Source organism: Ranitomeya variabilis, chromosome 4 (genome assembly GCF_051348905.1).
Source record: "Ranitomeya variabilis isolate aRanVar5 chromosome 4, aRanVar5.hap1, whole genome shotgun sequence".
Taxonomy (NCBI): Eukaryota; Metazoa; Chordata; class Amphibia; order Anura; family Dendrobatidae; genus Ranitomeya; species Ranitomeya variabilis.
The window spans coordinates 530,062,880-530,088,736 of NC_135235.1; the positions used below are offsets into that span (position 1 = coordinate 530,062,880).

General features: G+C 41.4%; 1 protein-coding gene across 4 annotated transcripts in view; it reads left to right on the plus strand.

Annotated features, from left to right (window-relative positions):
* Window positions 1–25,857, plus strand: part of GRB7 (growth factor receptor bound protein 7) — a 157,354-nt gene that overhangs the window by 25,420 nt on the left and 106,077 nt on the right. For 3 of the 4 annotated variants that reach the window (XM_077252363.1, XM_077252361.1, XM_077252360.1), the window contains exon 2: window positions 4,858–4,927. Coding sequence is in view for 2 of the 4 variants with exons in the window: in XM_077252361.1 (XP_077108476.1) it covers window positions 4,858–4,927 (70 nt within the window). In the remaining 2 variants the exon portion in view is untranslated. Of the gene's footprint in view, window positions 1–4,857; window positions 4,928–11,073; window positions 11,203–25,857 lie in introns of those variants that run through there. The other variant, XM_077252364.1, reaches the window with a different exon arrangement.

Consider the following 25,857-nt stretch of genomic DNA (forward strand, 5'->3'; position numbering starts at 1 on the left):
CATCCTAGTATATATATTCCCCATCCTGGGCCCCTTTCTGGTATATATATCTCCCATTCTGGTATATATGTCCCCCACCCTAGTCCTATCCAGGTACTGTCCCACATTCTGGTATATATGTTCCCCATCCTGGCCCCATCCAGGTATGTATGTTCCCCATACTTAGCATCTTTCTAGTATATATTTCCCCCACCCTGGGCCCCATCCTGGTCTATATGTTCACATCCTGGGCCCCTTCCTGGTATATATGTCCCCCATCCTGTTATGTATGTCCCCTATCCTGGTCCCCTTCCTTGTATATATGTCCTCCATCTTGGTATATATGTTTACCATCTGGGCCCATTCTGGTATGTATCCCCCATTGTGGGCCACTTCCTTGTGTATGTCCCCCATCCTGGTAAATATGTCTCCCATCCTGGTATATACAGCTCTGGCAAAAATTAAGAGACCACTGTAAAATTTTCAGTTTGCCTGATTTTTCTCTTTAAAGGTATATTTTTGAGTAAAATGTAAATTGTTCTTTTATTCTATAAACTTCTGACAACATGTTTCCGAATTTCCAAGCAATAAATTTTGTATTTTTTTCTGACAAAGAAAAATTGTCAAAATAAAAAAAACAGTGCTTTCAGATCTCAAATAATGTAAAGAAAACAAGTTCATAATCATTTAGAAACAACAATACTAATGTTTTAACTCAGGAAGAGTTCAGAAATCAATATTTTGTGGAATAACCATGATTTTTAATCACATCTTTCATGCATCTTGGCATGCTTTCCACCAGTCTTTCACACTGCTTCTGGTGCAAAAATGTAAGCAGTTCTTCTTTGTTTGATGGCTTGTGACTATCCATCATCCTATTGATTACATTCCAGAGGTTTTCAATGGGGTTCAGGTCTGGAGATTGGGCTGCCCATGACAGGGTTTTGATGTGGTGGTCTCTTAATTTTTGCCAGAACTGTATGTCCCCTATCCTGGTATATATGTCCCCCCATCATGATATATGTCTCCCATCCTGGTATATATGTTCTCCATCCTGGTATATCTGTCTCCCATCCTGGTATATATGTTCTCCATCCTGGTATATATGTCTTCCATCCTGGTATATATGTTCTCCATCCTGGTATATTTGACTCCCATCCTGGTATACATGTTCTCCATCCTGGTATATATGACTCCCATCCTGGTATATATGTCTCCCATCCTGGTATACATGACTCCCATCCTGGTATATGTCCTCCTTTTTTCCACTGTTCTTTAACAAATTAAAAAAATTATTGTACTCACCTTCGGCGGTATTGAACATCAGCAGGAAGCCAGGGCTGCTGCCGCGCTCTGGCTTCTTTTGATGATCAATTTGTCTGAAAGCGGGGACAGTGACGCAAGCACAGATTGGGTGTAATTCTCACGTGAGCCCCAGGAAAGGAAGTGAGTATAGATGTTTTTATTTTAACGGAGCCAAACATGAGGAATGAGAAGTGGTTGTCCTAGTAGTGGACAACCCCTATAAAGACAATAGAAAGAGGAGACAAACGGAAGAGAGTAACACATGGTTACAAAAGAATCATTTCCACATACTGTAAGTCTGCCTAGGAGTTGTACAAATGGTAGAATTTTAAAAGATTAGTTGCATATTTTCTTTTACTTGAGATATATTAGAGAAAAAAAGCTATGGCTTGGAAGCACCAAGCCGTTTGCCAACTCTTAGGGATTATATAACAGGTATCAGCTAGAAGAGTACATCCCCTTTAATTAAAACATAACCTTTACTGAAGAAATTTAAAATTAGAACAAACCATAACAACAAATAAGTGCTCACGCCGAAAACTGTGCTCAAGTTAAAAAACTGGCTTGGTCTCACCAATTAAGGACGGGGGATCTCAGAGCGGTGAGTCGGATGATCCCAGGGAGGGTTCACACAGTAGAGTATTAAAGGGGACAGGGGCCTACTACCCTGTCGTGCCCCAGTATCAGACTCCTGTCCTCACAAGGACAGGCCCAAGTATGTTCTACTCTGGACACCCCCCACCAAATGTATATGACGCCTCCCAGGGAGGCGTCATATACATTTGGTGGGGGGTGTCCAGAGTAGAACATACTTGGGCCTGTCCTTTTGAGGACAGGAGTCTGATACTGGGGCACGACAGGGTAGTAGGCCCCTGTCCCCTTTAATACTCTACTGTGTGGACCCTCCCTGGGATCATCCGACTCACCGCTCTGAGATCCCCCGTCCTTAATTGGTGAGACCAAGCCAGTTTTTTAACTTGAGCACAGTTTTCGGCGTGAGCACTTATTTGTTGTTATGGTTTGTTCTAATTTTAAATTTCTTCAGTAAAGGTTATGTTTTAATTAAAGGGGATGTACTCTTCTAGCTGATACTTGAGATATATTAGAAAGAAATGAAAATAGTTTTTCAAATTTAACAAAATAGTTAGCAAAAGAATACACAGCTAATCTCTCAACCAAAATTTCTTAGCAGCTTAGCCCATGATGAATATTGCCATCATCCAAGTTATTTGTTACTTGGGGTCATAATTGTCTTAAATAGGGTTAAACGACTCCATCTGTATGAAGTCAACTTGTCCCTGCAAAACCCAGAAACATTCTAAACGGGAACATCCATGATCTCAATTCCGACTAGTAAGGAAGTAGTTCTGACTAGGAATGCGACATATTTTGGGAATCCCAAAACTGAAGTGCTAATGCTTATTGAATTACCAAAGGTCATTGCACTTTGCCATAGTTTAGTCTTCCCCAGCATATGGTAAATCCATAGCCTTCTGTACTCATCACTATGAGCTATTCACTATGTGCTCTCCAGGAACATATACAAATTCTTATGGAATTATGGTTGAGATTCGCCATTAAACCTATTAATATTCTGAGGGTGATTGTGGACCAAACTTGTGAATTTATGTACTAGGCATCAGGAGGAGATGACTACTGAAAAAATGCCAACTCCTCATGTTACGGGTCAGAGTATATCTTTCTTGACTATTTATGCATATAGCAAAATACCGCATTGCACAATGTATCTCAGTGTATCCACAACACAGTAGTAGCAACAGACGCACCCCAGAAAAGTCAGTGGAAAATGCTTATTAAAGGGGTGGTCTGGCATCTAAAATGTATTTTCTAAGTATCTATCCTTACACCCTAACCACTTTTGTAATTTGCTTTATTACACAGTACCTTACAATTGTACTTATCTACCTAATCTCTAAATGTGTTTTCTTTGTTTACTGTCTGTTATGTTTCATTTGAGTGGAGTCCCAAGTGTGACGTCACAGGAGGCTCGTTCCCTGCAGCCTCCATTTCCCCTTCTGTAAAAGGACATTATCCGGGGACATCACTGCAGTTACTCATTAGATTTTTGCATCACCACATTCTCTAAAGATGTCCTAGTTCCTGGGTAATAGACGCTGTGAGAGAGGTGAGTGCAGCACCAGCTCTCTGCCGTAGCTTCTGTGAAAAAAAGATGTAGTCAGGGAGCAGAGATTGAAACAGTGAGTTACACCAGTGCCACCCCATAGATTCTAGCACTGTCCTCAAACAAGTAATCAGTAAAGGGCAATGATAGAAGCAGTGAGTGACACCAGCGCTGCCCCCGATGACGATTTGTTTGAGGGCAGTGCTGAAAGCTGTGGGACGGTGCTCGTGTCACTCACTGCTTCTGTCTCCACCCCCTAACGAAGTCTTCTTTCACAGAAACAGTGGTGGAGACAGAAGCAGAGTGCCAGCACTGCACTCACATCTCCCACAGCGTCCATCACCCAGGATCCAAGACATCTTCAGAAGAGGCTGCAATGTTAGAAACTATTGAGTAACTGCAGCACTGCCCCGTGACCTCTTGTTCCAGGTGGGGCAATGGATACGGGGAGTGATTGAAGGCACAGCCTTCTGTGAGGTCACGTTTGAGACTTCTCTGAAGCGAAACATCACAGGGTGTACAGTAAAAAAACACATTTAGAAATTAGCTAGACAGGGAGAAGAGTGACTAAAGAGGTTAGGATGTAAAGGTAGATAGAAAATACATGTTAGGTTCCAGATTACCCCTTTAATGCAGGGGTTTTCTGCAGAATTATACTTCTGTCTACTTTAATCAAATGCCACGGAAAACATAGGAGCTCCTCTATCTTTGTCTTCAGGCAGCTGGAATGTTGTCAGTTAAAGGGAATCTGTTACCAGGTACCTGATATCCCATGTGAGAGCAGCATGTAGGGACAGGGGCCTTCCTTACAGTAATGTATCACTTATGTATCGCTTTAGTTTGATAAAACTACTGTTTTCTCTGCTGCAGATCTAGCAGTTCTCTAAATGCTGAGCTCTGTATAACACCGACAACACCACTAATTGTCAGCTCTTTGTGTACGCTATACACTGCCAATCAGTGTTGGGGGCAGGGTTATACAAAGGTCATGTATATGGAGGACTACATTGCAGCAAGTTTACTAGTCCTCTAGTGATCTGCTAATAAAACAGTGATTTTATTAAAACTGCAGCAAGCAGCCCAGTAAGTGATACATCGCTGATGTTGGGGTCTCTGCTCCTACTTTATGCTGCTATCAGATTAGGTGGCAAAAACCTACTGACAGATTCCCTTAAACTCTAGTGTTTTACAGAGGATTTGGAGCCCTATCAGAAAAATTGGATGCTATGACGATACGTTAAAAAGTGAATTTTGGACTAAAAAACAAATGTTAAAAAGTTGAAATACGTTTAAAGTTCTATGAGTCACCATGGAACTTTTTTACTTGGACCTTAGGCATGTGTTTGAAGTAGATATCAAACATTTTGGGATAGGGGTGTGGGGTAAAAACGCATAAAGCAATAATTAGATTTCAACGTTGTCATTTTCAGGAGAATGGTGGAGGACGGGTGAGCTGTGAGACCACAGAGTGTGATGCAAATGAAGACAGCTTGGAAGACGGTAAGTGCCTCAATGTTCATATTGGCAAAGCATTCAGGACATTTACTCTATTACATTGCCTAGATTTTTCTTTGAATTGAACCTACATCTGTCAATATATTTCTTCTGCAAAAAAATGGAGAACCTAAAAAATGAATGCGCCTGTTGTGGACTGGAATCATGTCTTAAAGGTGCACTCCTGGCAAAGCTACTACTCGATGCTATGCCTAGTGCATTGCCAAAAGGCATGTAGCATGATATAAGGATTTTTGTCTGGTGTTCTTTGAATCCCTGTATTGCAATTTCTTTTTCCAGGCCTGGCATTAGATCCGGGGCCCACTGGGCTTTTTAAGGCCCATGGCAATCTGAGTAGGCATGCGATATGCTTCCTTTCTCACCTAAAGGCCTATGTAAGGCTGCAGCTGGCCCTGTTCAACCAATCAATATTTATTTTTTATTTATTTTGCTAATTCCAAACCACACTTGCCAACTTCTTAAAATATATTTTCAGACAGACATTGATTATGACAGAGCATCCATGAGATAGACATCTTTTCCAGGAGGTTCAGGAGGTCTTCCTTTTTTGTCCTTCAGCCTCCAGGACATTCTGAGAGAGAGGCAGTTGGCTTTTCGTTTTGGAACGTTTTTTTACCTTGTCAAATGTTTACATGCCAATATGTCTTCACCTATGGCCTGTTCATCAGTGATAAATGATGGACATTATGTACATGTGTAACAGCAACTTGAGTCATTTGACTATAAGGAATAGCAGACGTAAGATTGGAATCAAATCTAAATGCCCAGAGGGGCGAGTGAGTAGAGGATGATGTGTCTGCATATAATATGCTGCATAACAAGGATTCACAGCTAGAGTTACAGATGGTCTAATAAAAGCTTGGCTAGAGAATACATTATTTCCTTGTGGCCCTTCAGCTTTACTGTGGACAGCTCAAGAGGAATTTACTAACCAGGAATCATTGGCTCCAATTTCTGAGTGTTTTGACCAGTTTTCTCAAAAGTTGTGGAAAAAGTTTGTAAATGTTCCTGTTTTTACGCCAGTCCCGGCCAGCTACTCCAAAATAGGTGTAGCATTGATGGTACGAGGTGTGGCTAAGCATTCCTGAAAATTGATGCCACTTGGTGGTGTATATTTTCTCAGAAATGTTCTCATTCCCTTACTGGAGTAACATTTCTGGTTGTGGCACATGCCAGTTGTATGGTGCGCCTAACTCCCTAAATGACATGTGCCCTTTAATGAGTTGGGCACATCTTGCTCCAGCTTCCCTGATCAATAAGATGGGTGCACAACAAAAGTGTCAATTAATCTGCCCCGATATACCATTTCAGGGCCTATGTCCTACTATGTCCTGCTACCCAACTTGTTTTTCCTTTACACATTTATTCCATTAATTTAAAAAAATGATGTATTGCTAAGAAAAAGAGGACAAACATAACATTTTGTTCGTGATCCCTGACTGTGTCCGCTTTACATACACCAGAATGTTATATTAGGGAAAAATGTGAGGGGCAAATGATCAGAACTGGTGCAAATGGATCTTACCCAGACCGTTTAAAAAGAGGTTTGATGTCGACACTTACTTCTGTGGTTAGCTGAGATTGAAATCTACCTGGGTGTAGGCTGGACACCAGACAACTGAGAGAATACGGGTGCATACCAAAAAATAAATCAATTATAGTCCAAAAACAGAGAAAAAAGGTGGCACAACATCCGGTAAAACATTCCTTTATTTAGTCCATAACGCAGATACCTTCTGTGGAAGACGGCCGTTTCGCGCTAGCTGCACTATCAACAGATAGGACCCGTTGAAGCACTCATTCTGCAAATGGACAACTGCTCTGCTTCTTCATTGCACAGGTTTTGATAATCCTCCAGGGGATTTTATTTCACTCGTTCACACCTGTCCTTCAGACTATGTCTAGTTTTCTGATTTTTCACAATGTGAGAACTCACACTTAGAAATTAATGTGTCTTCTGGTTCAATCAGTGTAGTTATGACAAGTACGATTAAGTCTAATTATACGATGAGTTAAACCAGTTGACCAAGATAAGAAAGAAAAATGTATTTTTTTGCTCCAAAACAGCTCCACACCAAACAACAGGTCGCATGTAGTATTGCAGTTTAGCGCATTTTGCTTCAATGTATCTATAATGCAATATCAGACACAACCATTGACAGGAGTGGTGCCGTTTTTGCAGTCATGTAATCCTCTACAACCCCTTTGACATTCCTGTGCACTCTTTCATTTATGACCCACATGTCCGTCCTGTTTTTTCACCTGTACTGGGAGCGGCAGGGGAATTTGTCATTTTGTGGTGGTTATTAAGATGTCTCAATGAGATGAGTCACTGGTGCTGTCCATCACTTTTAGTATTATTTTTATTATTACATTATTGTATCCTGACAATCTTCTTTTAATGACTAAATATATAGCTACACGTTAAAGATATATTGCAGGTCTTACAGCACCAAAGACAGAATGGAGCTGAGATTGGGCTTCTAAGCAAAGTATAATCTAAAGGGAATCTCAGCCCAAACTGACAGTTTAACCAAAGCACACACAGTCATGTAGGGGATGTCGCCCGGAGCCTAATACCTAACACCAAAACATTGTTTTTCATTTGTTCCCCAGTAATTACAGCTACCTCTTCTCTGCAGAAACTAAAGAGTAATCAAATTTATTAAATCGGCTGCTCGGTGTTCCCTTAGTGTGGCCAAGAAGCTTAGCACAGCGGTCCGCTAACTGGTTGTGCGTCTTTCGTCTCCCTCACTGGTTATTGACAGTGCTGGCTTTTCTGGATCATGCACTGTCTACAGAGAAAGCCCAGGCAAGCCAACGCTGTCAATCACCAGAGAGGGAGGCAGGGACGTGCAAAACTAGGGGGTGGAACGATGCACTGAGCACCTTGGCTACACTCAGGGTGCACAACCACCCTAATAAGCATAATTGATTAGACGTTGATTTCTTCAGAATAGAAGCAGTGACACATAGACCTTGATTCATTAAGACTGGCAATGTTCACATTGGGGGAGTCAGACGCTCCTGATTCATTAAGAGGTGCACACCTCCTAAAGGGGTTGTCCACTACTAGGACAACCTCTTCTCACTCTGAATGTTTCCCCCCATTGAAATTCCAAAACTTACACTCACCTTCTGTGCCAGTGCTGATCCAGCGGTGTGTTCCTGGGGCTCATGTCAGTTTAGGTCACATGAGCCGTGCACCCAGTCAGTGCCGGCTTTCACAGTCCTCACCTTCAGACGTATAAGTAATCAAGAGAAAGTGAGCAGCCAGCCGCAGCTCTGACTTCCTGTTGATTACATTTACGTCCAAAGATAAGGAAACGGGCGCACGGCTCACGTGACGTAACAACCTCACCTCAGTCCCAGGAACGCGAGTGCCGACACCGCTGGAACGACCGGAGGTGAGTGTAAGTATTTTTATTTTAACACGGGCAAACATTCAGAATGTGAGAAGAGTTTTTCCTAGTAGTGGGCAACCCCTTTATCAGGAGCATCTGACAAGTGGCGCGCGCCTATGTTTGCCATGCTTCAAGTCTTACTCTGGTCCGGGACTAAAGTAAGATTTCCAAAGTAAGGAACGTCACTGCTTGTCATAAAGTAGATGAGCAGTGGTGTGATGCCCCATTGCACCATTGTCCCATCCCTGCTTCTCCCAATCTGGCGGAGCAGGGAGAAACTGGCATAAAAATGGCTAAAATCACAAAATTTGCAAAACTCTTCTTTAAAAGTTGCTAGTTGCAAATGATTTAGGCTAAAACATCTGGATCAGAAAAAACACGCCCATAATGCAAAAAAAAAAAAAAACAGATTAAGCCAACTAAAGTTAACTTTAAAACAGTTGAAAATTAAATGAATAAAGCACAAGCATAAAAGTCACTATTAGGCCATGTTCACACGTTCAGTATTTGGTCAGTATTTTACATCAGTATTTATAAGCCAAAACCAGGAGTGGGTGAAAAATACAGACGTGGTGACATGTTTCTATTATACTTTCCCTCTGATTGTCTCACTCCTGGTTACAAACACTGACCAAATACTGAATGTGTGAATGTGGCCTTAGAACCATTTTTGCTTCAGAAAAAAGGGACGGAAAACAATGATGAAACGGGACCTACTGTATGTTCTAGTTAATACCATCAATTTGATCTGACATACTCCCTCTAAACCTATGAAGGCCTAAAGCACAATCTATAACAGGATCCCCCCTAATACAATTCAAATTACCCACCCCTCCCACCGCAGAATAAATTCGGTTTATTGGCAAAATTGACAAATGTAATGGTTTTCAATTAAAAATAAAATCAAACTAGAACAATGCAAATAGCTCAACACAAGTAAGATCACAAGTGCTTCCCCAAATTCAGTACAAAATACCACTTTTCCTGACTACTGCATTATCACAACTATTCAATGCCCTCAATGAAATTGCTCATTACAAAGCTGTTGTTTTTTTCTCAAGTAATCAGGGAATTAATCAGCTGCATCAGGAATGCGTGAGATAAAATACATTAAATACCTGGACTGGCTGTTGGTTTGTTGACTGTGAAGATTTATTGCATATGAGAAATATGGGTAATGATGGGTTTGTGCTATCCGACGTACAGCGTTAAACAAACTGTTTGACAATCGGTGGTCATTTATTAGCCTGTTTAGACAGGCCGACCTCTTTCCCATGCTCGCAGAACGATCTGTGATAGATCAATCTATGCACATCGGCTGTCATTGTTCTCGGCAGCACATGTCCTCTTTACACAGCGCGATGTGCTCCGAAGAATGATGATTTATAAGCAAGCTTAAAAATAATTTCAACCGACAAATAAGCATTATGCCATTGTCAAGTGATTGGCAGCGTGTTTACACTGCCTGATTATAAGAAAACAAACGTTACTGGGAATGATTGTTTCCGATAATCATATAATAATAAACAAGGCACAGACATTTTGGGATTCTGTTTTGACGTGCAATAAAACAAAACTCAAACGTTTCAGCGTTCTGTCCGGAGGAGGCTTAGTGTGATGCCCTGGCGCTGCTTTGCTTCCAATGGAGACCTTGTGGACCTTGCATGTGAAGGCCAAGATAGATTCAATCAAGTATCAGGAATTGCTAGGCAGAAAACATGTCTTCTGAGAGAAATCTGAAGCTTGGTCACCATTGGACTTTCAAACAGGATCCCAAGTATACCTCACAGTCTACCTAGCCTGAGTTGCCATCACAGTCACTTGACTTGAACTCCATAGAAAATCTTTGGGATTTGTAGAACACAGTTCAAACCCAAGAATATTAATGACCTGGAGGCCATTACTCATGAGGAATGAGCTAAAACTCAACAGGAACGCTGCCAGTAGCTGCTGTCTGGCCACTTACCACATCTGCAGCAGGTCAATAGCAGCCAGAGATGTTCTACCAAGTGCTAAAGATGCTTGTCATGAAGGGGTTGAATAATTATGAGTTGCATTTTCTATTGAATTTGGAGAAACCACTTGGAATATTAATTGCGTTAAGCTATTTAAATGATTATTATTGGTTTGTTAAAAAAAAACAAAAGCCGAATGTTTGCACATTTTGCTAATAAACCTAAATTGCAATGTGGGCAGAGTAATTTGGATGGCGACTGTATGATACAGATGCCGTACAAGTCATTCTACTTTTTTTAAGATATTCTGGACATCCTCTCTGGTACTTTTAAAAGCTGGTGCTATCCCTCACTTAACCTGTACCCTCCCATCTCTTAACGAAACCTGCAGCTCAGCTACTAATTCCCTCCCAAGCAACAGACACAGGAGGGGAGGCTTATACATGGGCATTGGAGCCAGTCCAAGAGTTCGCCGAGCTGCTAAGTAGGGGATGCACAGTATGTACACACATGGCATCGACCTCCCTAATACCTGCTTTTGTGTGCTGCAGAGATTGTACACGATTATTACACGTGCAGCAGAAAAGATAGCGTCTAAGTACATAGCAACATGTGCCCGCCCAGACACCCGGCTGAGACGGCTCATCTGCTGCCTGTACTAACCCTGACAGCCGTCCACTTCACTCAGAGGCAGCTGGTCTGGCTACTCAATAAGATGCCTCTGATTCATATTTCAGGAGGGCGGGAAAAGGGTTTCCAGGTGATGTCACCTGGGAGGAGTGCTCATGTAAATCAAGACAGGTAGATAAAGAGAGGAGGATAAACAGGAATTGCCAGTTCTCCGGTCGGTGAAGAGCCCCCCCGCCGCCCCCCTGGATCTCTGTACTGGTCATTGGTACAGGTAGGAAATTGTCACTTCTTATTATTACTAATAAGACCCCTCGGATAAAGGAGCAGGGGCAGCGGCGTGACTTAATATGTGATTAGTGTGTGTACGTGTGTTATCAGCAGGAGTGCTACATGAGCAGATCTGGATGTATACAGGCTCCAGGAGGGATAAGCACAATATACAAAGCCTCTATGTATAGTCCATATTCACTGTGGAATGGGATAAGACCATGTACAGCTGCTGGGGGACTACAAGTTAAAGCAACATCTAGTTAAAGTTTTCAGCCCTAGTTTATAGCATAACTATCTTGGAGCGTTGGCTGCAGAGTGGTTGAGTACAGACAGGTAGGGGTTAACAGCTGGATGCGTAGTCCTTAAAGGTCTCGGTGTGTGACATACAGTAGGCGACGGTGGAGCATATAGGATAATTGACCTGGAGTACCTGTAATCATCCTATACATACAAGGCAAGGTATAGCAGCACATACCGCGCCATCGCTGTGCTGAATGGCATAGGTGCTGGCACTGTACTGCGGCAGTGCTACTGCTGGCATCCTATTTATTTAACCTCAGGGGCATTTTCTGTTACCGTTTTAATCCCAGGTGATTTCTTACTTTACTTCTTTGCTCTGATTCTTTTAATCTCCTGAGGTTAATTCTGCCTGCCTTGCTGCTGCCTTCCCCTGGCTTGCAGTTTCTGTAGCTGCAGATAAGGCTGATCCTATATTTCCCGGGCTCTATCACAATGTCGGCATTACATAGTGGAATGTGCCGGCACTTAACACTAAATTTTGCAACATGTACAAGTATATAGTGCATTTAATGTGTACATTCCCAGAGCAGACTTCACATACTTAACATTGCTTTTCTGGCCTGAAGAGAAGCAATGTTACTCGGAGCTAGTGAGCTGCTGACATCATAAGTGGAGTCTGCCATGGGTGATAGATGAGCAAGTTCATGGGCACACACCGCTTTCCCCCAATTTTAGGTTGTTGCTAATAATACTTACAGATCTACTTATAGTTACATAGGTTGAAAAAGGTCCATCAGGTTCAACCTTTCTTCACCAATTAGACATTTTGTCACTAAATTATCTATAACCCGCAATGTTATGTATATTGAGGAATCCATCCATCCCTTTTTGAAAATCTGTTATAGTGTCTGCCATTACTACCTTTTGCAGTAGGACATTCCACAGTCTGACTGCTCTAACTGTAAAGAACCCTTTCCTATGTAGCTGCCGGAATCACCTTTCTTCCACTGGTAATAAGTGCCCCCTGGTCCTTGGAAGGAATAAGTCATGTGCCAATCCTTTGTACTGGCCACACATATATTTATACATGTAAATGAGATCTCCTCCGAGGCATCTTTTATTCTAAGCTAAACAAGCCCAACTTTTCCAACCGCTCCTCATATGACAGGCTTTCCATCCCTTGTAATAATCTAGTTTCCCGTCGTTGAACTGATTCTAACTTCTGAATGTCGTTTTTAAAATGTGGATTCCAAAACTGGATTCCATATTCTAGATGTGGCCTCACCAGTCACCAGTGATTTATAAAGAAGTAACAATACTTAGGGATCACGGGATTTTATCTCTCTTTTTATACACTCTATATATTTATGATGTTTCATATCACAGGTCAGAATAAGGCTATGTTCACACCATGTTTTTGCTGCGTTTTTTTCCCCTCTTTTGGCAATAAAGAAGCTGTTTACAAAAAGCATGTTTGCTGCATTTTTACAGCTTTTTTTATTGCTGCCTTTTTGCTGTCTCTTGTGCATGGTGATAATGTTTAGTGGCCCCCCAAAAAAGGCCTGATTTAACTTCCGTAGGTTTTTGCAGCAAAAACGGATACCTGCAACTACGATGTAAAAAACGCTGAAAGAAGTGACATGCTTCAGTTTTTAAAAAATGCTGCAGTTTTCTGAAATCTCATAGACTTTGCTGGTACTGTAAAACGCAGCTTAAAATTAGCATTAAAAAAGCAGGAAAAAAACCGCAAAGTGTGAACATAGCCTAATAAGGCATTATTTCTGCAGGTAAAGGTTTTATATAAGAAAGGAAATAATAATAATAACCCAAAGTATTCATCAATTCATCTTGTAATTTCAAGGTCCCTGGTGGTCTGGCTTTTTGAAGGGGATAGTTGTAAACCAATTTGGACCACCAAGTTCCTAAGATGGTAGAGAGGTGAACTTTACATTCAAAGGGTGATTTAGGGAGTTTAAGGATTACATTGTAAATTTAGTTTGTTTCTGGGGAAGGAGGGTGGTTGTCTTCTGGGACCGCCTTGAATATTGGGGATCTGGCAAAGACTTCCACAACCTAAACCTGACTAAACATTGCTCTGCTTCTAGATCGGGTAATAGGTGTTGGTGAGAGCAGGTACATAATTGGATAGAAAGTATAAAAATCAATATAGGGTTGCTTTACTGTAATGCTCTTCACAGTCATTTATATGATGATAATGTCATAGGTGGTGATGATGTCAATGTTGATGCATCCTAGTGAAAAAGCACACAGGTAGAGGAAGACCTAAGTCAATACTAGGTTCTAGAGGAGATCAGTGGCTGCCACTTTGGCCTTCTGTGGCTGGTATTCTAGGGCTATTTTGGGGGCTATTTCATTGAATATGTGGGGGCTATTTGAAGCTAATACACTTTTAGGACACCTGCAGCTAACCCAAAACTTTTAAGGGTTTATCCAATAAAAGAGGGGAAAAGAAAAAATAGGGGTATCTGGGTCTAATTTTTCCTACCACGCTATGTTCTCTAGGCAGGGGGCAGGTTGGGGGACCATTCATGGAGTTTTTGCACTGTGCACAACTATGTGTTAATAGACCTGATGCAATAAGATGTTAAATATAAATGGTCAGATGCAAGGGTGTGATTACTTCTGGCACTACCCTTGTTCTCAGTGCTGTAGGCATGGGCAGGTATTGCTTATATAGCAAACAAAACCTTTGGTAAGTATTTTTATATTACTTTGACATGTGCTGTTTGTCGCCAGTGATATCTCGCATATTGGAACTGTGTAATTTTTAGTATTTTTCTGTGAAAATGTTGGGAGACAACCACCCTTGATGTTTTGTTGGGAGCGGAGACAATTTTAGGGGGTAGAAAATTGGGCAATTGCTGAGGACTTGTATTTTGTAGGAGTCCTCGGAACTGGCCCCCCAGCAACTAACAGAGTGGGGGAGGAGGAGCATTTCCCGACCATTTTGCCACTAGTCTGTAGAGCAGTTATTTATACCGAACGGTGTGCCCAACAATAGAGACAATGGTGTAGCTGTTGGTGGAATGAGATGGCTACTGTATGAGCGTATTAATAAGATATGGTATGGCAACACGATTTGGACAGTGAATGACTTTATTTGTGCAGTATTGTGTTGTGTGATCAATATATGGCATGATAGAACTTTATTGTGGTTTTATATGGATATAAAATAGAGGTATTATGAAAGCACTGTATGGCAGTATTATTTTAGAAATAGTTGTTAAAGTGTCACAACATTTTTCCCACTCCATCTCCTCCCCCTTTTAAAAATGTTTTCAACCCTGTTGTGGATGGACTCTGGTGATCTCCTTTACCATTTTAGACTTTAAATATCATATTGTTTTACTAGGTTGTGTATGTTGTTTTTTTCCGCTTGAAAAAAAGACTCCGTCTCGGCATTATAATTCATAGTGCTAATAAAAACCTTCAATTCTATCATGTCAAGAGAATTTAATTGCAGCTTTTAATGTGTTTTCAACCTTGGTCAAAGTGATGCATAAAAGCATTTTTAAAATGAAGATTGTACTTGGCTTGTTGTCCAGGGTCCCATTTTCTTTGAGACCAGCTCTGGTTGGGAAAGATGGCGGGACACATGGACACATCCAGAGATAATTTTTTCTACCAATGGATCCCATAGTAACTTTCGTTTCCTTACCGTCATATTGTTAAATTATCAAGACTCCTTCTCCAAAGTGGAAAACTACAAAGAAAAAAGTTCCCACAAGGTTGCAATCTTAAAATAGAAGCCTGCAAATATCTAGAATACTATGCACTTCTGCCTTACATACAGCAAGTCTGGTAGACACGCTATGCATGTTTTGCTGTATCACAGCTACTTTTCGATGACTTAACTGTAAAACTGGTTTTGGTTTTGTGATGTTCTATGGACAGATAGATAATTGTATATATTACTAGGTAGGGCATGATTCAGCAGGTCACTCAGGAGGCTTCTATCTCATTGAAACCTATTGTTCCTGAAGAATCTAAAAGGGTTGTACAAGGTTAGAGAAGCCTTGAGGACTTGCCATCACACATGTCCATTGGATGTGCAGCTCAGCTATTTTGAAGTGATTTAGTCTGAGCTGCCATACCATATACAACCTGTGGACAAGTGTGGCACTGTTTTCTAAGGAAGTAGGACTGTTCTTTCATTCCTGGACAACTCGTTTAACTGTTTCTTTTTCCGATTCAGTACTTGTCCTTGAGTCCAGAGTTTGCTTCTCTAGTCTTGTATTCAGATACCCCAGTCAAGGCAGAAGGGAATCCATCCAAAACCAGCATCTTGGCCTCATTCCCTTCCAGTTCAGTCCTAGTTACATAGGTGAGTACAGATTTTTTGGTTATTTTAGTCCAGTTGATCATTCTTTTTTTTTCAAGCTTTTGAGCATCCCTTTTACCCAAGTCCTTGAATTTTTCATGAATATTATAAGACATCTGCCACAGACATCACTCAAAATAAGGGCTCATTTAACGTAGAACTGATCCCTGCGTCACGGTTGCGAAATCCACACTATTAAATTGAAAGGGCATGGGTCAATAGGTTCAGCTGCAATCCCTGATGTTTACAAAGTATAGTTACTGTGAGTTAGACGCGGTGTGAAATGTCGTGTCATTCTGTTATGTCATGGAATGAATCAGTGGTGGAAAGTCCCATATTCCCAAGCCGTACTGGCTCCAAGTGAAACTCTGTTTAGTTGTCCGCATTACGAATAGGTGCAGAAGATGCGAAGAAAGGACCAGCCTAGTGCATACGGCAATTTTTTTTTTCCCCGCACAGACCATTGCTCCTATGCAATGGCTGCCATGAAGAACACACTGTCTGAAAATACTGCCGTCTCATTGAAGCATAAGACACAGTTTAGAAGGGCTAAAGACTCACTCTATTGTAGACTACAGGGACAGCAGCACCACAGGACTAGTAAATGAAGGTACAAGAAGGCCAAGTGTAGCACTGTTTTAGAGAAAAAGAGAACGAGGCTGCTGTTCCAATTTGTGAGAGTCCTAGAGGAGGGTTCAAGATTCGAGTAACTCTTTAAGTCCTCCTGAGTCTCCATGTTGATTCTTTGCCCATTCTTCAGTGACAATTAAGAGGAAGGTTCCAGATTCGAGTAACTCTTTAAGTCTTTCTGAGCATCCATGTTGATTCTATTCCCATTCTTCAGTGACAATTAAGATGGTATTCTAATTGTGAAGAGTCATCACCAATCTTCAAGTTATCCACTCAGGTCAAACTGATGGACAGGAGATCACAAATTTGTTGCGTGGTGCCCATTATCTTTGGCACTGTTGAATATAGCACTCGGAGTTGTATCACCCTTTGCTCCACCTCCGCTCTGTACTCATATAGAATTTTAAACCCCTTAATTCTGTTTCTCTGCCAGTTATCTTCTATCCATTGGATAGGGGAAAATTCTATACCGGCTAAATCTAATCTAACCAGATTGGTTGCTTTAGACATTCTGCCTGACAAATCAATAAAAAAGACTGATTAGGTAATGAATCCATGCAACATATATTCACCACAGTGCATGCATCTGCTTACAACTATTGACAATATGACCACATATCATGACTGACACTACTAGCTCAGTATGAGACTACAATCTCTGCACTGAACTGCAGAATATGTTGGTGCTATTTTAGCAACAGATAAAAAAAACAGAGCTCCCCTCCCACGCTGACTGGAGTACATGATGCATAAAAAATGTTGTCAGTGCATATTTGAGTGTAAAAATGGAAAAATACAATAATTTGTTAATGTGAAGCAAGCATGCACTATGTAAATAATAAAGGAAAAAACAGCATTATGCAATATTTGTAATTGTAGGATATGATTCCACGAGAAAACCATATGTTTTTACTTTGATCTGAAAGGTCTTCTACAAATGTAGATCTGGTATGACTTCCTAGCCTTGGTGGCACACAACAGCTGAAATGCCAAAGTTTGCCCTTTTTGCCCCTATGGCCGGAACGGGGTGCTATGAATGGTAATCCCACCTCTGTAAAACACCTATAGCTTGAACTAGACTGGCTTAATTACTAATAATAGATAATACACAGGTTGACTACATCTTGTTACCAGCCAATAGGCAGTGAGCAGGAAGGATTAATGGGATTTATAAACTAGCCAAACATAGTACACCCCCAAAAATGACTTATGCTACACTAATAGGTTCATATCTGCAAGACATTCATAGAAAATGTAAGACTGATGTAGCTTGGAACAAATGAGGCTCACAGGTTAGATGACACTTGGGGCTCATTCAGATGTCAAGTTTTCATGTATGAGCTCTATTATAGTGTGAGTTCAATTATAGTTCATGGGGCTTCTTACACGTCTGTATATTTTTGTGTACTGGGTGGTCCACACAAAATCATGGAGACATGTCGGATTTCACAAGTCTATGGGTCCACGAAAAAAATCGGAATGTTCCTTGGAAGCCATCCATGTGCTGTCCATTTTTCACAGACTGATAGGAGAAACGTAAGAAACATCCATCATTTCTTTTTGTCATGTGATGAAACTAATGATAAAAACTTTGGGTTTTTTTTACATTCAGAAAGCCGTTGAAATGCGTTGGTGAATAAAAAACCTCGTTTATACACTCCTGATCTAATCCTTTCTATTAGCACAGCCTGCACATTATATAATCTCCGCTTTGCCAAACTGTTATCTTGACAACACTCTTCTCCAGCCCCGGGGCTGCAGTTGTGGCACATAAGGCTTCTAAAGGTGTTGTGTCCTTACACAACCCTTATAGTGGAGTGCTACTATCAACCTCACCCCCACCTTTCTCATTATGGTACTGCCCTATCTAGGTGCATTTGTCCCATAGAGATCTTCCCTGATAATAAAAACTGACACACTGACCAAACTGATAAAATCGGATCAAAGACGCCGATGAAACTCGGACCGTTGCTTTTTTTGTGTACGAGAAGAATTAATGACTTTTAAATGAGCCCTTGTCTTCAGCTCAGATATAGTTAAGACCTTTAGTTTTTCGGTACTTGGACATATTGGCTAACCACAGTGGTTGAAAATCTACACGTACATTACCTTGTAGTTGGCAAGGCATTTTACTACGTGTAGTTCTCCAACGACATGATGCAAGATATATTGCCTAAGCATAGCCTAATAATTAACTTATGTATCCAAACTACTGCACGAAAAGCTAATCATTGGCTCTGGTCGTTAGAACGGAAGTCAACTTTTTGTACTAATCTAAAACCTAGACATGATGTAAGACTCTTATCTGCAGAATAAAACAATAGCGGTCTCTGGGGTATGGAGAACACAAAAGCTATTGTAGGTGTAGACTTGGTTTGTGAGGAAGTAAGTCTCCCCAAAAGAAGCACCTCACATCTAGATCTTAATGGTGATCTGCAGAAACATGATCCATGCTTGTCAAGTGTAGGGTACACGGAGGATTCACTGTGAATCTTTCCTCCAAGGGCCCAGATACACCTGGCGTCACTCATGGATCTGTGGAATGGCAAGTATATAAACCTATCTCGCCTCATCATTATGTTACTTGTTTTATTGGACTTGTAGTTGGGTTCTGCTCCAATCTAAGCCGACGTTCTCTTTATTGTGCTCCCAAAAATAGCTGGAACGATGTCAGCGCTGTCTGCCAACATCTCTATGGCGTTAAACTGGGAGCATACAGTAGTTATATATTAAAGGAAGCTAACAATGAGGGGGATTGTAGAATAGGCTGGTGATAAAACTGCAGATATACATAAATGACTGGGTTTATATTCCTGAAATATGTTTATAGTGGCACATAACGTGCAATATTTTAACTCTTTCAGTATGTAGTTCCTCTTGTGTCTTCAAGGGTTATACCCATGTAGTGCATTTATGGCATATTCATGGGATATGACAAAAATGAATGATAGATGTAGGTCCCATCTCTAAAACGGGGGTCTCAGTCAATTGCCACTGTCAAAGGTGGATGGCTTACATGTGCCCATCTCTTTATAGATTTGTATGGGAGTTTCGAAAAGGAGACCTGCTTCGTCAAGAAATGGATATACTCCTCTCTTGTCCTTTTTGGTTTTCTCCATACCTTCTGCATGGTGCGCTACAAGTATCTGTGTGGCCAGTACCTTATACAAGCCTTATTCGTTTGTATATACAATATTACGCCACCACTTCACCCCATGGTGGATATGTGTGTGAGTGGTTGTTTTTCAGTATTTTGCACCTGTGCCTGTGCCTCTCATCTTCTTTCTCTAACTTCTTCATTCGGCCTCTCAGTTTACTAATTCTCCTACGCATGAGGACGGGAATACTCTGGACCTGGTTTTCCCCCTTTCCGGCTCGCTGCACGACTTTACTAGCTCCCCTCTCCCGCTCTCTGACCACAACCTTCTTCTCTGTCTAGAATTGTCTCCTCACCCGGGACACCCCCACTTACCACACTTATCGGAATACACGTACCATTAATAACCAGCAGCTTATGGGCAATCTCCACACATCTTTAGCCCCCATCTCCTCTCTCTCCTGTCCAGACTTAGCATTGTCACACTTCAATAATACACTGAAGAATGCCCTAGATGAAGCAGCACCTTCTACGCGCAGAAAGACCCGACACAGACAACTGCAACCCTGGCACACTATGCAAACACGCTTTCTTCAGCGCTGCTCAAGGTGTGCAGAGCGGCAGTGGAGAGAATCTCTCTTAGCAGAAGACTTCATCCACTATAAGTTCATGCTCAAAACCTATAACTCTGCCCTTCATCTGGCCAAACAATCCTACTTCACCACCCTTATTACCTCACTATCCAACAAACCAAAATGACTTTTTGAAACCTTAAACTCCCTCCTGAAACCTAAAGTACAGGCCCCTATCACCAACCTCAGCGGTGAGGATCTGGCCACTTATTTCCTAGAAAAAATCAACCACATCCATCAGGATATCTCAGCCCAATCTCCTCAGTGCCTGGATTCCCATCCCTGCAGTACCTCAAGCTCACTAGACATCTTTGAGCCTGTTTCAGAAGAAGAAATTTCCAAGCTCCTCGCTTCTGATCGGCCTACAACCTGCAACAGTGACCCCATTCCTTCACATCTCCTGCAGTCTCTCTCACCAGTGGTCACCACTCACCTGACTAAAATATTTAACCTCTCTTTCTTCAGGTATCTTTCCCTCCTCATTTAAACATGCCATCATAACCCCTTTACTTAAAAAGCCATCCCTGGACCAGAACTGCACTGCTAACTACAGACCTGTCTCTAATCTTTCCTTCATCTATAAACTCCTGGATCCCTTGGTCCACTACCGTCTAATCCGCTATCTCTCGGATAACTCTCTTTTTGACCCCTTACAATCTGGTTTCCGCTCTCCTCTGAAACTGCCCTCACCAAAGTCTCTAATGATCTAATAACAGCTAAATCCAAAGGTCATTGCTCCCTGCTGATTCTCCTGGATCTCTTTGCCGCATTTGACACTGTGGATCACCAGCTCCTCACTATGCTCCGCTCTATAGGCCTCAAGGACACAGCCCTCTCCTGGTTCTCCTCCTACCTCTCTGACTGCTCCTTCACTGTATCTTTTGCCGGCTCCTCTTCCTCTCCTTGTCCCCTTACTATCGGGGTTCCGCAGGGCTCAGTTCTAGGCCCCCTCCTCTTCTCTCTATACACAGCCCCTATTGGACAAGCAATCAGCAGATTTGGGTTCCAGTATCATCTCTATGCTGATGACACCCAATTATACACTTCTTCCCCTGACATCACCCCTACCCTAATTCAAAATACCAAGGATTGTCTGTCTGCTGTCTTTAACATCATGTCCTCCCTCTATCTCAAACTAAATCTCTCCAAAACGGAACTAACCTCACTCTACCTAACCTCGAAATTTACCACGGAGAGTTCAACCATAACTCCCAAGCAGCATGCCCGCTGTCTTGGGGTCATATTTCACACCAAACTTTCCTTTACTCCCTATATCAGATCATTCACTCGCTCTTGTCACCTGCATCTTAAAAACATCTCCAGAATCCGACCTTTTCTCACCTTTGAAACTGCTAAGACTCTTACTGTCGCTCTTATTCATTCTCGTCTGGACTACTGCAACTCACTTCTGATCGGTCTCCCTCTTACCAAACGTTCTCCTCTCCAATCCATCTTGAATGCGGCAGCCAGGGTCAAATTTCTGTCCAGCGCTTCACCGATGCCTCCATCTTGTGCCAGTCATTACACTGCCTACCCATTCGCAACAGGGTCCAGTATAAACTCATTTCTCCCACCCACAAAGCTCTCCACAGTTCTGCATGGCCTTATATCTCCTCTCTCATCTCTGTCTATCGCCCTACATGTGCCCTCCATTCTACAAATGACCTAAGGCTAACATCCCCCGTAATCCGAACCTCGCAACTCCATCTCCAAGACTTCTCTCGTGCTGCGCCAGCTCTCTCGAATGCACTTCCCCAGACGATCAGACTGATACCTAGCCCCGACCTATTCAAGCGCGCTTTAAAAACCCATCTCTTCAAACAAGCCTGCCACATCAACTACTCAGTAAACTAACTTTGCCCTGTTCCCTCCTTCCAAATATTACTCTGAATCTGCACCCTACTATTCATCTGTCTCCACACCCTCCATGCACACGGTAACTGCACTCAATACTTGACTATTGCACTTAAACACACGGGCTGATGACCGGATCATGCAGCTTTGTATGAAAATCCCTATTTATCATAATTGCCAGACCTGAAATAACAAGCACTTTTCACCTATTGTGTCCCCCCATTTCCTTGTAGATTGTAAGCTTGCGAGCAGGGACCTCACTCCTAATGTCACTGTTTAAATTGTCTTAACTCGTACCGAATTTATTGTTTGTACATGTCCCCGCTTAATTGTAAAGTGCTGCGGAATATGTTGGCGCTGTATAAATAAAAATTATTATTATTATTATTATTATCATGCGGGCTTAATGCATCCTGCAATACATTAGCATTGGCACCAGGTATTGGTAATTATGGCTGTTTTTTCTATTATGCTTTTTCTATTTGATGTCTTAATTAAATTCCATGCATTCTGCCCCTTTCGCTTGCTGACCTATAGACAATAGCAAAAATGGAAACCTGAAGGAATTAACACTGGCCATAAATACTAAATAAAAATCAACTGAGCCTGCCAATTTTGGCGAAATCTGCCAGCTTTCTAATGTATGTAGAGTCCTTTCCAAAAGACGTGATCGTAGGAAGAAATAATCAGCATCTGAGATTTCAACATGCTGACGTGCCTGACATTAGCTTATTACTATCTCTCCACAGAAATAAACATGCATGCTCAGCGAGGCATGCATGTTTATGGTACAGTCAGCAAGAAAAGCATTTGCCCAACCGCTACCTCATGGTTATGGCTAACGTAACATGACTCAAGGATTAGCCTACACAGGGTTTATAATGTCTGTAACCATAAAGACACATACTTCTGTCTACCTGAAATGGTAAAATATTTCTAATCATGACAATCAAAAGAGAACATACCCTTTAAAAAGGTTTTCGAGAATTTTTCATTGATGACCTATCCTATTAGTGGGGATTGCCCTCAACAAAAACCACTAATAAGCAGAACAATGGGCACTTGTCTCGTAGAGAGAGGCCATTAATATAAAATCCCACATCCACTAAGTTAGCCTGAAAAAAAAACAATAAAGCTGAGGCGCAAGAAAGCGGCGGTAGGACTCACTTATTTTTTATGACAGATCATTGTAGTCATTACACATTAATCAAATAAGTCTTCTCACATTTGTAACTTAAGCTCTTTTCTGAGAATTTGGGGATTTTACTCAGATCAAAAAGAATTATTCAACAGCCTGTAAACCTGACATTTGATGAATGCGTCAGAAGACAACTTCTTATTTCTTAAGTCAGCAATCCTCATAGCTCTTAAGACATACCCTAACTAGGAAATCCTTTTGCTGAAAAGGCATTTAGTGAAGAGTTTATATTGAATGATTTATTGTCCTAGGACATTATAGGATCTAGTGAGATCTGTAAGACATATTCTACTGAAACTGTGCTAACAACAGACATCAGTAGTGCAACTTACACATTTAAAGGGGAAATCCATTTAAAAAGGATTTTTAATGTAATATTGGCAATATATTAGTAAATACAAAGTAATTGCTCACATATTATTAGTATAGTTATTCTAGTTACGGAAATATTGGCATTTTTCTGTATTGATGCAGCGGCCATTTTTTGCAAAAGGAACAACAGGAAGTCCAGCCAGATTTTGTACTAATAGTTATACTATCATTTTGTTATTGATACAGCTTACTAAATAATAGTATGTCATCGGGACTAAACATGAAAGTATCCAAAATTCCCAGATTTTTATGGGGCTGTAAGGAGAGGTGAGTGCTTACTCTTAATATTGGATAACAGAAACTGTACATTTTATTTTCCACAAAAATCTACTTATGTAGGGCCAACATAGCTGAAAATAGTACAAATTAACGTTTTGTAAATCTATGTTTTTGGAGGAAGATTGAGTTACACCTACAGACTCAATTCAACTCTGCAGTCATTGGAAATAGTCAACAAGTTTGTTATCAGTTAGTTTTTCCTTATGGCACTCACAGTACATTGACAGGTGTAAAAATGAGTGTACCTATCTTACAAATATCCAGAGTACGCTCTCTGTAGTCATTGACTCAACAAGGCATGATGGGAGATTAAAGCTCTGAGGGTTACAGAATTTTTAATTCATCTTTGGATTACGATATAGCCAGATCAGTACAAGATAAGTTATGTAATGTACTTAATTGGATATGTACAATATTTATACTATTAAATTGGATTTAGAGATGAACATAGACATTCTTTGATCCGCATTTTCTTACTAGTATGGACACTTTGTACTGTTATTTCCCTGAGAATGAATGTTGTTTTCTAGGGTTTTTGGAATGGGAACTATGACACAGAAGCACACATGTTGGGAGAACACAGTTCTGCCAGCCTGATAACAACCACTTTAGATGGTTTGTTTAACCTTTTTAGCTGGGAGCCTGCAGCAGTAATGTACTTCTAGTTGTACAGAACCCCTATGTCCTGTCTAGATGTTAGATATAAGATAAGTATAATGATAGGTGAGATATCTCATTTGTAACATTACCCATTAAGACCAGACTTTGTTAAAGGGAACCTGTCACCTGAATTTGGCGGGACCGGTTTTGGGTCATATGGTCAATATTGCCTTGCGCAGGCGTGTACTCCGGAGGACAGAGAATGAACTTCAATCCAATATTGCGGCCAGCATGCAGCCAGCGGGTAAGGAAAGGGTGAATCAAACACCCGAAACCCCCACCCATATGAACCAAAACCGGTCCCTCCAAATTCAGGTGACAGGTTCCCTTTAAGGTTCTTAGGCCTTAATTGAATAAATTAAAGGGATTTTTCTATACTCAGACAACCTCTTCTGAATCTCTATGTTTACCCCCAGTAAAATAATAAACGTATACTCACCTCCGAGTGGTGTCGGCACTGACGCTCCCAAGGATCACATCACATTGCTGTGTCACACAATCACGCAATCTACAGTGTCGAAAGCTGCAAAGAGATCAAGAAGAATGAGCAGAGAGTGGTCACTGTTACGTTTTGCTGTCAAAAGGTCATTGACACCTGGAGGAAATTAAAGGTGCGGCTGCTCTCACTTCCTTCAGGTGTCTTGATTTGTCTGGAGGGGAGAGTGAAGCCAGCGCTGATTGACATCAGGGATTGTGTCACATAACAATGTCACACAATGCCCAGGAGAGCCAGTGCCGACACTGCTGCAACAGCATTGGATGTGACTATAAGTTTATAAGTGGAGGGAATAATGAGGATTCAGAAGGGGTTGTTTCATGACTAGCCATCCAACATGTGACTTTTGGAGGTGTGTGGAACAGACAAAGGGGTTGCCCAAATGTTGTTCAATCACTGCCCATAGTTGTGGAGGTAGCACAGTTTGCATATAATCACTAAGACCAAGGTCAGAATGTCATCACTGCAGGAAAGGGTAGACAAGTAGGGAAATAATCAAGTGAATATAAATTATTTAGGGGTTCTGTCCATCACATGATGATTATTAGTTTTCAGGTGTCCAAGACTAAGCCCCTTACAAGGCAGTAAAAAAAAATAGTTGTAGACATCTGAGTCTGACAGGTGTAGGTCAGAAAAAAAATGTTTTCCCTGTTCGCTTGGGCATTGCTATAGGAGATTAGGGCAGTCACAGTTGTGACTAGGCCCTAAAGCAGTGATGGCGAACCTATGACACGCGTGTCAGTGCTGACACGCGTAGTCATTTTCAGTGACACGCCGGCCGCCGGCCGCGGCCCCATAGAAATTGCTTCTTTCCCAGGGTCTGAAGGAGAGGAAACTCTCCTTCAGGCCCTGGGAA